This window comes from Protopterus annectens, chromosome 15.part0 (assembly GCF_019279795.1).
Source record: "Protopterus annectens isolate FY-2018-M chromosome 15.part0, PAN1.0, whole genome shotgun sequence".
NCBI classification, from domain to species: domain Eukaryota; kingdom Metazoa; phylum Chordata; order Ceratodontiformes; family Protopteridae; genus Protopterus; species Protopterus annectens.
Window position 1 is genome coordinate 532,894,045 of NC_056749.1, and position 15,479 is coordinate 532,909,523.

General features: G+C 37.6%; 1 protein-coding gene across 1 annotated transcript in view; it reads left to right on the top strand.

Moving 5' to 3' along the window:
- Nucleotides 1–15,479, top strand: part of LOC122789853 (sodium/nucleoside cotransporter 1-like) — a 486,120-nt gene that overhangs the window by 42,498 nt on the left and 428,143 nt on the right. The window contains exon 4 of the mRNA XM_044057287.1: nucleotides 13,311–13,415. Within this exon, the coding sequence (XP_043913222.1) occupies nucleotides 13,311–13,415 (105 nt within the window). The remainder of the gene's footprint in view (nucleotides 1–13,310; nucleotides 13,416–15,479) is intronic.

Genomic DNA, 15,479 nt, shown 5'->3' on the forward strand with positions numbered 1-15,479 from the left:
AGGTCTCAAAGACAGTTTGAAAATGGGACTGCTTTCATTCAATAGAGAAGTCTGCCATGTAAGCACATGTAACAATGAAACTTTTGCGCAAACTATTTTTTCTGACTATGCTGATCTTTTTGAAGACAAGTTAGGCAAACTTCCAGTTGTGTACTCCATGAAGTTAGACCACGAGGTAAGCCCAGTCATCAGACTAGCATGAAATGTTCCAGTAGCCATGCAGGGCAGAGACAAAGTTGAGCTCGACAGAATGGTGCATCTAGGAGTAATTTGTCCAGTAGACGAACCAACTGAATGAGTTTCCTCCATGGTGGTAGCTCATAAGGAAAGCTCAGATGATATTAGAATATGTATTGATCAAAGAGACTTGAACAAAACACTAAAATTACCTCATCATCCAATGCGTACAGTCGAAGAAGTTGCTGCTCTTATGCCAAATGCCACTGTTTTTTCTTTCTCAGATGCAAAAAGTTCTTTTTGGCAAATTTTGCTTGACCGAAAATCTTCACTGCTAACACTTTCAGTACACCATTTGGAAGGTACAGATTTTTGAGAATGCCATTTGTGATACATTTTTGCCAGTGAAGTCTTTCAGCATGCGATGGAACAATTTTTTTCTGGCTATCCATGTGCTATAATAGTGGATGATAATCTTGTAGGAGGTAATGATGAAGTTGAACATAATAGAAACCTCAGGAAAGTTCTGAAACATGCTTGTGAAGTGAATCTCAAGTTGAATCCTCAGAAATGTAAATTCAGGCTATAAGAAGTTACTTATGGGGTTATTTGTTTACCAGTTCAGGCTTACAACCAGATCCTTCCAAGCAAACTGAAATTCTTGAGATGCCAGCTCCAGACGGTGTGACCTCCTTAAGTTTTCTTGGTATGGTCAACTATTTGGGCAAGTTCATTCCAGATTTAAGTGAACTTTCAGCACCGCTAAGAGAGCTGACGTGTAAAAATGTATCCCAGTCCTGGTTGGAACAACACCAAAGAGCATTCAATGGCCTGAAACAGAAGATTGCTAGTCTACCCACCTTAAGATATTTTGATGTAAACCTGTAACTCTTTCTTGTGATGCTTCGAAGTTTGGTCTTGGTGCAGTGCAGTCATTCTTCAAGAGGACAGACAAGTAGCCTATGCATCCAGAACTGTGACCCAAACTGAGATGTAGTATGCTCAGATGGAAAAAGAGCTCCTGGCACTTGTGTTTGCATGTTTGGAGTGCTATGATTATATTTATGGCTGACCTATTCAAATTGAGGCTGACCACCAATCTTTGGTCACTATTTTGAAAAAGCCAATGCACATAGCTCCTACAAAATTGCAATGCATGATGTTAAAATTCCAAAAGTACAATTTTCACTTGGTTTAAACAAGAGGCAATCTTCTTTATCTTGCTGATATTTTATCCAGATTGCCCAGAAAAGTCGTGGAAGTGAGAAATTTTTCTTCCACACATGTTGATGTGCTTAGAACTCACACAGCTTCAGCTCAATTTTTCCAGAAGTTCAACCACTTTATCAGTCGTTGATAGCCATCAAAGTAATCATGTTTACCACTAAATGTGCAGCAATATTTTCCTTACAGAGATGAGATTTTGATGGAAGTTGGTATCATTGTGAAAGGTCCAAAAGTGATTGTTCCAAAGTCTTTGCAACAAGAGTATATTAAAATCCTGCATTGTGACTACCCAGGAACTGATTCTACCAAAAGAAGGGTGAGAGGACTAGTATTTTGGCCTTCTATGTCAAAATATATTGAGAAAGACATCTCAGTTAATTCTGTATGTAATAGTACTGAACCGTAGCAACAAAAAGAACCACTTCAGTTAAGCCAGATACCTGAACTACCTTGATCAACAGTAGCTACAGACATTTTCAAATGGAATGGTAAATATTACTTGGTGCTAGTAGACTCTTATTCAAATTGGTTCAAGATTGACCTACTTCCTAATCTCCTGTCCTGTACTGTAATTACGAAGTTGAAGAGGCATTTTTCTGTCCATAGTAGTCTGCACAAACTAATTTCTGAAAATAGTGTACAGTTTACAAGTCAGCAGTTCATAAGATTTGTCCTGAGTAGCCACAATCAAACAGCTTGCCTAAACATGCAGTTCAAAGTGCGAAACAGCTGATGGAGAAATCTAAATGAGACAATACTGATATTTTTCTAAACCTGCTTAATCTCAGGAGCATTCCTTGTGACAATCTACTTGGTTCATCTGTCAGAGGTTAATGTCGAGACAAACCAGAACCACACTACCAATCAGTAAGAATTTGTTGAATCCAAGGGCTGAAAAAACAAAGCAGTAAAAGCTGAACTCCTGAAGAAGCATTTGTCCTAAAAGTCCTACTATGACAAGTCCAACAAGCCTCTGAATCCATTGAAAGAAGGACAGATAGTGAAGATGCAGACAGCAAAAGGATTTGACTGAATTTGACTTGTGAAACATTCGTGTGAGGAACCAAGATTGTACATCATTGAGAAGCAAGGGATGGAATTCAGGTGGAATTGGAAACATTTACTACTGGTGTCTGAGCCAGTGTTGCAGCATATTGCCTGTAATAGAGGCTCTAATTCTCTGAGTGATTTGTCTAATATTCCTGTTCTAGAGAACATTTCATCAGCTGTCCCTCTTCCTGAAAATATCCCTGAAAATCCTAAAGAAGAATATTCCCAGTGACTGTTCCTGTTGCTAAAGCCATTTCTAATTATTACATTATGAGGGCAGATCATATCTCAAGAACTAATCCCAAATACACAGCAACCTGGACATGATTGTTGTTGTTTGTATACATTTGAATAATTTGCATTACTCATCCAATTGTCATTTTTCATTTGCATGACAGAGTAGTCAAAGAGGGAGGACGTAGATCAGAGTGTTTGTTGTACCTTTAAGAGCCATTCCAGTCCATGGGCACGTACATGTAAGTACTGAGCAAGTGCAAGCAAGAATGCCATTTTGAATGAGCATCCAGAGTGAAAGCATGCATGTGTGTAGCAGTCAGTTAGTTAGTTTGTTTAAGTTTTATGTTCCAGTCATCAATCCTGATGTGTTTGTGTGTAATAAATAACTTAAACAAACACCCAGCCTCATTGTCTTATTTGAATACACAAGACAAATGACACTCTTGATATATAATCTTATTAAAATTGTCCTTTCTCAATACTTAACAAGTACATTATACCTCAAGTGTTGTAAAGTCACAATTTGCCAAAACTACCTGAATTTAGTGCTTAGTTGAAAGATTAAATTATTGTAAGAAAGGGATGTTTGGATTCTCAGAAGGCAAATGCAGTCCTGTCAGAACTACCTTCACTTAGCCGTGTAGAACATACTCAGTGAATACAGTCTCTGAATTGTTATATAAAGTTGGAGGGGCTCAGTAGTATGAAGCCTCCCATGTTTTGGCAGGGAATACATCTTCTTTGTAAGACTTTATTTTATAATTTGTTTTGTACTTTATTTATCAGTATATACTGAGTCTAAATAAATGCATTCTGGGGTGGTTTTAACATTTTGTGATGCTGGATGTTGCATTCAGGATTCTGTAGAGGACCCACATTATTACCTGGTTTAACTCTACTGCATGACGTTTCTGACATTTCGTCCCTCTTTATCATGAACAAATGAAAAATTTCTTGTATATATAATTCCCATAACAATCTTAACATTTTGAATCTTCCAGCATCTACTTCCAGTAGGTGTTCAGCTATCTAACAAATACCATTCTTTACTATATTGACTACAGCCCCCTGCAATGCACTGAACTTTGGACTGCCTCAGTTATAATGCTGGAACTAAGCTTCTACTATCTTGTAGCCACCAAAAACAGATCTCATTAGAGCCTTTCATTATCTAAAGAGACCAAAACCCATCAGGCAGATCATTTAATAGCATTCCTGGAATTCTAAGAAATTTTGTGTTAGCTAGTTACACTGAAAATAATGACATCTCTACAACAATCAAGCCACGATCCATGAATTCCATGAATGCTTAAACTTTACCTTAATAGCTCACTGATGTACATTACTTACTGTGATGAATGTAATCTATGGTTGCACTAACAAAGATTTGTAAGTAAAGGAGATATTACCTTGAAGATCAGATAGTCCTTCTATTCTGAATTAGCAACACATCTTTTTTATGAAGTCTGTGGCCTATCTCTTTGGACTCCTTCCTTTGGTAAAATCTACATTAATATTATCTCACTACATCAAAACCAATGTGGTGTGAAAGGGCAGCCATATGACAAAGGTTTTCACAATGTGTTTTTGGGGAAATAGTACAGATAAATTGATGATCTGATGTTATCAATTTCCATTCATTCCTCAGTTAATGGGTTCAAATCCGATACTTGGACCTGACTTAACCATTACACTGGCTCATGGTCTCCAACAAACTCTTGAGGTCTTTTCCTATCCATAATGCACTATCTCTAACATTCCTCAGATCTCATATGCTGCTTTCATGTCTAGATTTGGTTGCCTCCAGCTCTGGGACTAGTTATTAAAGATAAGTGATATTTGATAAGTCCTTTCCTCTAAAAAGTTTATTCTGTTTCCTTTAGTGTTATTTCACTTCTATACACTTTACTACCACTGTTGGTAGATCTTTCCTACCCTGCTTCCTTATTCTCTCTACAACTGTTTTTGTAGCCCTCTACTAGTGCTCTGGTAGTTAATCTTTTGCTACTTAAACAAAAAAAAAAAATCTGCTAGCGTTTTCTTATTGGCTTTTTATGTATAGCCATTGTTGGTTATAAGTACTTACTCTGCATCATGTCTGAAAAAGGTTTTAAAAAAATGTGAGGAATGTGGGCATAAGATGTTTTTTCAGATACCCATACTCTACTCTGTGTGTTTATTGTTTAAGATCTGAACATCGTGACCAAGACTGTGACACTTGTCTTGGGTTCAACCCCAGAGTTTTGGCTGATAGAAAGAATAAGTTAATTTTAAAGGGTTTGTTACCAACTCCTTTTTCTGGAGCCATTTCTGGAGTTCAGTCTCCAAAGATTAAGACCAAGGACCCTTTAAAATGGTCCAGACATTCTGATTCCCCTGTGTCTACTTCCTTGTAACTAATGAAAAAGAAGGAAAAACTGGATCCAAAGACTCTTGGGATCCAACCATCTTTGGATAAATCAAATGTGTTTCAAGTCCTACAGCCTCCGTCCCAAGGAAATGTAGTCTGGATACAACATCCTCAGATCCTAAGATCTTGCCACAGACTGTCTATTCACTGAGCTTGGATCTGGTCCCCTCCAGGGTGCCCTCCCCATTTTTAGAGGGGCACTAAAAATTACCTTCAGTAGTATCCTGTCATTCCTCCAGGAGTGCACAGAAGCAGATGTGGAAAGGATGATGAGGAAATTCTTCATGGAGCAAATTCAGAAGGGAGTTCTCATGGTTCCTACCCCATCGGGTCAGGAACATCATCCATCTACCACTCCATCAATAGCAGCTCCTTCTCTGACCCATCCTGTGGGTTTAGAGTCCTTGGATTCAAGTGTTCCAGGCACTTCTGTGTTAGATCTGAAGAAGATAGCTTTGTCTTCAGATCCAACTATTAATCTGAGTTTGCTAGCTCCAACATCTTTGGATCTGGATGTCTCTTAGAGCTGAAGCTTCCAGGTCATATCTGAGGGGATAAAATCGACTCTTAGGTTTTTGGAGCCATCTTTTCCTCTTGGAGTTTCAGCACTGGATAATTGGCTCCTACTTCCACCTCGGGTGGATTATTCTCAGATCGGAGGGAGGTGATGAGCCAAAAACTTGATTTCTCAGCTCTGTTGACTTCTTTCTCTCTGTACAGATCTGCTTTTAAGATTATGAAGAGGGTTTTCTCTGTTCCAGCAGGTCAGAAGGGCCCTTCATCCTCAGATCCACCCTCAACCTCTCAGATGACTTTGCACCATGATCCTCAACATTCTACTCCACAGGGATAGCCTGTTCAAAGCTTCCAGTCTACCTAGCAGGGTATTGTCATCTTATCTGATACTTCTCTGGATCATCCCACTGAAGAAGTTCTCAGGAAGAGGAAGTGCAAAAGGAGGTACTTGGACTCTCCTCAAGAGTTTATCACTGAGGATACTGACTTCAAGGAAGGAGAAAGGTCTCCCAAATCACCACCTGATGACATCTCATTTGGCAACATTCTTGAGATCCTTAAACAGAAGGGTGGTTGGTCTGCTCAAAACCCTACTCCTGAAGAGTCTGTATTTCTGGAAGCTTTTGGAATATGCTCATCTACCTCCTGGGTTACTTTGTCCACCAATGAATGTATTGATTTGGTTTCTAGGTGGGCATGGAAGGAACCAAGTATGACTGAGCTGATCCCCAGGAGACCAGACAGGATTTTGGCTCCACTGGTAGGAAGTGAATATTGTAGTAACGGGATACCAGTTGATGCAATGGTCATGGCAACAGCTCAAAGAAGGAACTCGTGGAACAGAGTTCCACTGTCCATCCCCCTAAGAGAAGATCTAGGGCACTGGACAAATTTGGGAAGCAAGTTTATGCTTCAGTGACTTTTACTCTCAGATCGCTGAATTACTTGACACATTTTATGAGGCTGCAAAGAGATTTGATTAAAGAAATATTGAAATCTCTCTCTGGTTCTGAGACTGCTGAAATTTAACCTTCAATAGTCTCTCAGTTGGCTATCCTTCAAGCTATTTCCACTTTGTCCAAGAGGCTCATCTCACACTCTGTTTGGCCCCACTGTAAAAGACACGCTCTCCAGGTGTGAGAAAGATGGAAAGACCTTGCAGTGGGCTTGCATTTTTCGACCCCCACCCCCCAAAGGACCTTTTCCAGGAAACATTTGGGAGGTCGAAAGATGTGCTTCAGGAAGTCTCAGGGTCCATTCCAGGACACATATGGAGGTAGCTCCCCCAGAGGCAGAGGGGGAACATTAATAGTAGAAAGCACCCCCATAGCAGAAGAGGCACACAAAACTGAGGGTCTAGAGATTCCTTTTCTGACAGACCCTTTCAGTGCCCCTGAAGGGAGGCCCAATTGCCTACCTCTGGAGGCAGTCAGGGGTCTTTTATGTCTGCACCTTGAAGCCTGGTTAAATATAACAAAAGACACTTGGGTGCAGAAAATTATTTCCAAAGGTGATATTATTCTCTTTTCCCTGCCACCCCTGTTGTCCAGAAAAAATCCTGATGTTCCACCCAATCAGAGGGAAGCAGTAACACTAGAAATCCAAAAGCTGCTAAAAAAAAAGAGTCATCCAAATGGAAAATAGAATCCAGAACTTTAGTGCCAAAGAAAACAGTGGACTGGAGACCAAGCTTAGATCTCAGCAAGCTGAACAAATCAGTTCGACACACCAAGTTCCAGATGGTCACAGTTCAGTCTATTACGCCTTTCTGAGCAAGGATGACTGGATGTGCTTGGTAGACCTTTAGGATACGTGCTATCACATAAAAATGAACAGGCAATCCAGAAGGAACTTACGCTTCTGGCTGGAAGCCAGTCACTTTCAGTTCAGAGCACTGCCCTTTGGCCTCACCATAGCCCCCAAGGTATTCAACAAGTGCATGGCAGTGGTATCAGCTCACTTGAGGCTGCAAAGATTCTGGGTGTTTCCATATTTTGATGGCTAGCTCATTACCGCCATGACCAGACATCAACTGGTACAAGCACAAGAACAAGTGTCACATACTTGTTCAAATCATGAGATAACCATAAATTACAACAAGCCTCATTTACAACCAACCCAGACATTGGAATTCATAGGTGCAGTGTTCAACACAGTATCTATGGTGGCATCTCTTCCTCTTACATGAGTACAAACAATAAGCAAGAAGGTCAGGAAAATAAATTGCAGTGCCAGAATTTCAGCCCAATTGACTCTGCAAGCCTTTGGATCAATATCAATAGCAATAATTTTAGTTCCTTTAGCAAGAAACCACATGAGGATTCTGCAATGGATGCATGGATGCTAGCAACACAATGGTCAATGCTCTGTCAACCCATACTGGTGAAGATAACAATAACTCAGGTATGCAGATGGTATCTGTCCTGGTGGATGAAGTCACAACTGTTACAAGGTTGTCCTTTCATTCTCCCTCAGCCCAAGGCCATGGATACTTCCCAGATTGGGTGGGTGGGGGGAATTTTCTGAGGAAGTCAGTTCAAGGCACTTGGTTCCCAAGGAGGCCAACTTGCATATCAATGTTCTGAAAATGAAAATGGTGCTTTTGGCATTGCAAGCATTCCAAGACTATCTCCATCTTGGGACAATTGCAATCCAAATAGACAACATGTTGGTAGTTTGGTACATCAAAAGATAAGGGGGAACCAGATTTTATCCCCTGTTTTGAGAAGCTCTCAGAGTGTGGCAATGGGCAAAATCTTCCAAACACTTTCTAATAGCAACACACATTACATGAAAGTCCAATGTGAGAGCAAACCAACTGAACAGATCCATCTTACTACCTTTTGAGTGATCTCTCAACAACAAAGTGACAGAAATGATTTTCAGTAAATGGGGACAAGCTTGCTGTGATCTTTTTGCATCTCACCTGAACAATAAGTGCAGCAACTTCTTTGCCCTAATCTCCCTACTGGGGAGTCACTGAGGGATGCTCTGCTCCATGATTGGCCTCCCCAGTCTTCTGTATGCTTATCTTCTGATTCCCATAATTTCCAAATTCCTTCAGAAGGCAACCAGGTTGAAGAGCAAAGTTATCTTCATTGCATCTTACTGGCCTTGACAGGTTTGGTTCCATTGGCTTCATCTTCTGTACCCACGTTGTATTCTGGATCCACCTCCAGACCTTCTGCCTCACCCAATAGGTATTGTTCACCCGGATATCTCAAATCTCAGACTAACAGAGAGGTTTCTCCAATTCCTGTAATAGCCAGGCAACCAATGCTCTCTTTCCCTGTCCATTCCATACTTTTATCTTCCCATAAATCTTCTAATAGAAAACTCTATAGGAGTAAATGGAGAAAGTTTGTTTTTTGGGTGAGCAGAGTCAGACTGACCCCTTCTCTGCTGCAATTCATTCTGTTCTTGAATTTTTAGCAAGGTTGTTTAATGAGGGTGCTAGTTCATCTACTATTAACATTCAGCTTACAGCTATCTTTAACTTTCACATGGGGTTTCAAAATTCTTTCTTGGCTTCCTCTAAATTGGACAAAGCCTTTTTGAAAGGTACTCTTCTGCTAAGACCCCCTTATAAAGATCCCATGCCACCATGGGATTTAAATTTGGCACTGCAAGCCTTAATACATTCTCCCTTTGGACTTGCAACTAAATGTGATCTAACATTTTTGACCTGGAAAACTATCTTTTTAGTTGCAATTACATCTACTAGAAGAATTTCAGAATTTCAGAACTCCAAGCATTATCTTCTAAATCACCATATTTGATTTTTCATAAGTATAGGGTCACATTGCGTACTAATGCTTCTTTCCTTCCTAAGGTGGTGTCAGAATCCAACATTAACCAAGGAATTAACCTGCCAGTATTCTTTCCAAACTTTACAAATAAAAAAGAATACATGCTGCACTTACTGGATGTTCATAGACAATTGCATTTCTACCTGCAAAGAACAAAAGAGGTTAGAAAGACAGATCAGTTATTTTTTTTCCTTTGCACCTACAAAGTTGGGTCAAGCAGTCATAAAGGTAACTCTAACTAGATGGTCAACAGATTGCATTTCATTAGTCTATAACAAATTGAATCTATCCTTACCAAAACCACTAAAAGCTCATTCAACCAGCTCTGTGGCAACTTCTACTGTATTTCAGTCTAGAGTCTCTATGGATAATATATGTACAACTGCAACTTAGTCAAATCCTCATACCTTTATCGCTGTTACAAACTAGATCTGGTCTTGAGGGAAAGGGCAGCCTTTGGCTCAACCAATCTAAGGAATATCCTTCCTTAGAGTCCACCCAGGGATTAAGGTAGAAGGGGACTCTATCCCATTAGTTGAGGAATGAATGAAAATTGACGACATCAGATAAAGACGTTATGTACTTACCATAATGTTCCCTCTGTGTTGTCCATTTTCATTCTTCCTCAACTCACCACCCTCCATTCCCCCTCCATTTTTTCATAACTGACTTCTAGAGAAATGAGACAGTTGAAAGACACCTGTATTTCTTTTGTTGTTTTATTGGTATTACTTGTCAATAGACAAAGATATATTTAACAAGATAGGTGAATTCCCTATTATTACATTTAGACGGGGTTTCAACATGAAAAATTTATTAGAAACATCTTATAAACCTAAAAAGAATAACGCAGGTACACATAAATGCGGAGCGTGTAAATATTGTAGTTATATAGATAGTGGGAACTGTTTCATGATTAGAAAAGAATATTTTTATATTCGAGAAATATACAACTGTAATACAAGATCAGTTATATACTTGGCCCAATGTCAACAATGTCCAGCATTTTATGTCGGTAAAACTGATCTCCGATTGAGAGACAGAATTTACGAACATGTATATGCAATTAAAAAGAGGAAAACCTGACAATGCTTTAGCAAGACATTGTGACCAAAATGTTGAACATAATTTTAAATTTAAGATCATTTCCCAAATAAGCCAAAGTATAGAAAATAACCATAATAAAAAATACATAGATGACAGTTTAGTTAAATTACTTTTAGAAAGAAGTGAACTCAACTGGCAACTACGTTTAGAAGCTAGTAACAAACCAGGATTAAACAAAATGTGCTCCATATCATGTGTACTGAAACTTAGGAGTTTACTTAGATAAAAGGGATCATTGATTAATTAGTTTTTAGAGGCTAAAGCATATATAAAAATAAGTAAGCATATCATGCTATCGACAAAAAAGCTTTCTTTGTTAGTGAAAGTAAATACTGGACCGTTTAAGAATGGACTTTCTTTTCTGGAAATTAAGTTTAATGTTTTGTGCACATACTTTTCTTTTCACTGTTTACGAGTATTTTCATAGATTATACACCACTTCTAATTCACCTGTTACATAAAACATAAATATTATTATATATTTCAACTTAGATAGATAGTTTGATGTAAGGATTTTTACAATATAACATGAGTCTTATGTGGCAGAAGACAGGTCAAGTAAAAGTTAATAAAGAAACAGCGGGTTACTTAGAGTACAGTATATAAGGTCTATTGTTTAAAGTGAACCTTAGTACTCATAGTACTAATCCTTTAAGTAGCCAAGGAGTTGATTAAAAACTTTTAGTTTAACATTTAGATGTCATTTATGCTAATGTAGATACCATCGAGAAAAGCTTTAATAGTACATGGTTACCGATTACACTAACACTTTTTTATTTTATTTTATTTATTATTGACAGTCTGTACTGTATATATATATTCTTGTACATTGGATTTACAATATGAGCAGATTTCTGCTAATTATGGTACCGTATCCCACGTATTACATTTGACACATTTTAAATAACTTTATGTAGCAACTGCGCTCATTTGAGCAAAGATAAATACAGCTTTAAAGATTTTAAATGGAGAACATTGTGACCTGATAGGTCAATTTTACAAGGAGAGGTTATTTAAACAGAATTTTAATTTTCATTTGTTGTCTGAAGAAGTCCGGATAGAATCCGGATGAAAAGCGCTTAACAACATTTATGGTTTTGTTTTATATGTTTGCAGCCTTTATTACTAGTATGTGCTAGTACTTTTAACATTGTTTTTATACTGTTTACGTGGTACCTGATGTCCGAATAAATCTTTTGGAAGCACTACTGCCGTTTGGGACTCAGTGCTTTTTTGAACTTTATCTATTGGAGTTTCGTTCATTGGTGCTAGGATCTGAGGAATGTTAAGGATAGTGTTTTATGGGTAAGAAAAGAGCTTGAGGCTTGTTGGAGGCCACAAATTAGTATAACTGCTGAGTTGGATCCAAGTATTGGATCCAAACTCATTAGCTGAGGAAGAATAAAAATGGACAACACATGGAACATTATGGTGAATACATAACTTCTTTTTATGTAGAATGCTAATAATCAACAACCTCTTCCTAAGCCATTTCATAGCATTATAAGATTTCCTAGTTCATTTCTGTCCTTCTAAAAAATATTTCCCTTTCACCATGGAAGACAAAGATAGTTTACTAAATGTCCATTATTTGAATGTGTTCAAAAGTGACCTATAATAACTCCATATCAGATATGTGAGATTTGATACTGCAAGTCCTGACACTTCAAAAAATAAAGTGTTATTAAAACAAAAACAGAGAATTCCAAAAACTTACAGTTACATCTTTTAAGGATTGGATGGGAGTGAGAGGTTGCTTTGCTCATCTGCATCCCCACCATGGGGACAGCACTCCCACACCTCTGTCACTTTATGCATGTACTAACTCCAAGACTGCAGTAGCTTGGATTATGGGGGAATACTCCAAGATACAATAAACTTGGACTTAGGATGTACTGCTTCACATTGACACTTGTAGTTTTGGTACTCTAATGACCATAGTTACACACCTCACAACTTCAAAGGGCAATCAACTATAATCATGAATGAGAATATTCTGGAGTGTATCTTTGAAAACAATAGTATTCCATAACTCCATGCATGCTGATAGGAAGTGTTATTATAGCCTTGTATGGTGGCCCTACCTCAGAATATTTCTTATGGCAGCAAGACTGTGGTTTATATGAATGGAAACTGATTTTGCATTGGTATAGCCCCTTTATCAGAAAAAAAAGTATATAATGAATAGGGACCAAAGAGTTACCACTTCGTATTCATGTACTAGCAAACTTTTATACACATACATACTGTAGGGACATTTAAAGTCTTTCAGAATGTGACACACATGGCATGTACTATCTGTCAGCTCCCTGCACAGTAGCACTTATTGACATTATGCTGATCTGTTTATCATTACATAAATAAGGACCGGTTTGTCTGAAAGTGTCCTGAGCTTTTCATATAAACTGTGGATCGGAAACAAAGATTCATTGGATGTTGCTAAGTTAAGACTGTTATCTGGACAAGAAAAAGATTTTTCTATACCTACATGCTTTGCCTTGTAGTGGGTGGGACATGTAACCATCTGAGAATTTCAGGTGAATACTCAAGTATAGCTTCTTTGCCCTTTCTTTTGCTGGAACTTTCTTGCAGTGTAAAGTATTGTAAAGTATGTCCAGTGTGCATGTTTCTATCCCTTCATTTTTGTTGTTTTTACTGTTTTGGTATTGTACAAACTTTAAAAAAAGAAACATTTTGACTTTGGGTTATGAAGAAGATTGGGTAAACTTTAAGGTGTAAATGTGTCTTACCTTTTTATTTGTGATATTTCATACCAGGATGAGTGTGCCATGGCTATCATTGCAGACAATCATAATATACAAGACTCCTCCCCAGCAGGAAGCCTCAGAAAGAGGAATCAACCAAAGGAATTAACAGATGGGGTATGAGTTTAATTTGTTACCCTTTCCTAACTGATATCTCTTTGTTTTATTATGCAGTATTTTTCTTTTTAGGTCATTCTGATTTGGATCAATGCATATAGCATCAGTGCATTTAATTGAGAACTTTGATACCAATCAATAATTATTTTAGATCATGCACCAATAATTACTAAGATAAAAATGCAGGGTAATGAAGTAACAATTTGACACTGGCACTTCCTGTTAAAAAGAGAGGAATTTGAGGAATGGGCTGTGGAGATTATTCAGGAGCTATTAGAGAAGATAGAAAGTACTTCACACGTTATACTAGTGAGTGGGATGAAATAAAACTGGAGATAGAAATAGGGTAAAAATTAAAGATAAATAGAAATGATTAAGAAGTAATAAGAATTATTTAGAGGGGCTGGCAAAAGTTAGTATTAAAGAAAAAAGGGGACTCTCACAGAACAAGAAGAGATACAAATGCAGAGTGCTAAAAAGAAAATAAGGGAGTACCTGAATAATATGCATGAATTTAGAAAGATTGTTGTTAAGCAACTGTTATCTGATAATTCCAGAGCGCAAAAACTTTTAGCACAATGACTTAGCTAGCAGAAAGTAGACAGGGTTGTTGCCAAACTAAAGGAGCCTATAACAAGGAAAATAACCAGACATCCTGTAGCGGTTTTAGAGGTATTCAGAAAATTTATAAAAATATCTGTAAGGTAGAAAAATTTGGAAATCAAGAAAGAGCACAAATTGAAATATTTATGGAAGACTTAAATATGTCAAGTTAGAGGTGATGAGGCTCAACAATTAACCGTTAAGACAGGAGAAGATGAGATAAAAATGGTGATGTATAATCAATATGCAGGAAAGTCTCCAGTAACCGATGATATTCCTGTGGAGGTTTGGAAGTTGGGAATGAAGAAAATTATAAAGATCTGGAAGATTTTAACAGTATTTTAAAAGGAGGGGAAACACCAACATCTTGGAAAAAAGTTGTGGTGGCTGTATTACCTAAAGATGATAAGGACTCATTAGACCCAGCTTCATATAGACCCATTTCAATTTTAAACTATGGTTATAATGTATTTATGTTTATGCTAGCTTAAAGAATGGTAAAGGTGTTTCCAAAATTAAAGATGTATTAGTGTGGTTTTGTGGAAGGGAGTCAAACCTTTGACAACATTAATAGAACAATGATGATCCAGAGGGAAGCAGAAGGTAAGAAAATGCCACTGTTGTTGGTGGGCCTTGATGCAGAAAATGCATTCGACAGAGTAAGCTGTGATGTATAAATAGGCCAATGAAAGCATTTGCATTCCCAGAAAATAATAAGGTTAATTAAGAGGATATATGAGGGACTGGAGGCAAGCATTAAAGTGGGAAGGTTCTTCTTTAATAAGTTGCTTTTGAACTGAGGAACCAGGCAGGGGTGTCCTCTTTCCCCTTTGTTATTTGCTTTACATTTAGAGCCATTGGCAAAGAAAATAATGAACTCATTAACACAAGCATATAATAGGTATGGTAATCAAGAAAAGTTGGCTTTATTTCTAGATGATATTATTTTGTACCTGATGGTACCAGAAAAGGATATCTCTGTGTTATGGAACATTCTGCGACAGTTCTATTTTTTTTGGAAGGGGTATAAGATAAAACAAAGGCTATTGATGTGAACTATGTACTCACATATGAATTGGTTCAGCAATACTCATATTATGGGGACATGATAAAATGTGATATTTAGTAGTATGAATTAAAAAGGATTCTGTTAAGGATATGTGGGAAGAGACTAAAAGGCAGATAATAGAAAAACTGAGAAAATGAAATATCCTGCCTATGGATATGGATAGCAAGATACAAGCAGTAAAAATGTTTTTAATCCCCTTATTTTTTTCAGGCATATTTTTATCAAATAGAGAAAAGGTATACATTATAATTAATAAAGAACTGAATGATTTTTTTTCTAGGAGGGGAATAATCAAGTTTAATAAGGTGATCCTTCCAATAACAAGGAGGGTTAGGATTACCTGATTAAAATGACACAAAAAGAAAGCTACAATTCAAAGTGGAAGGCAATGA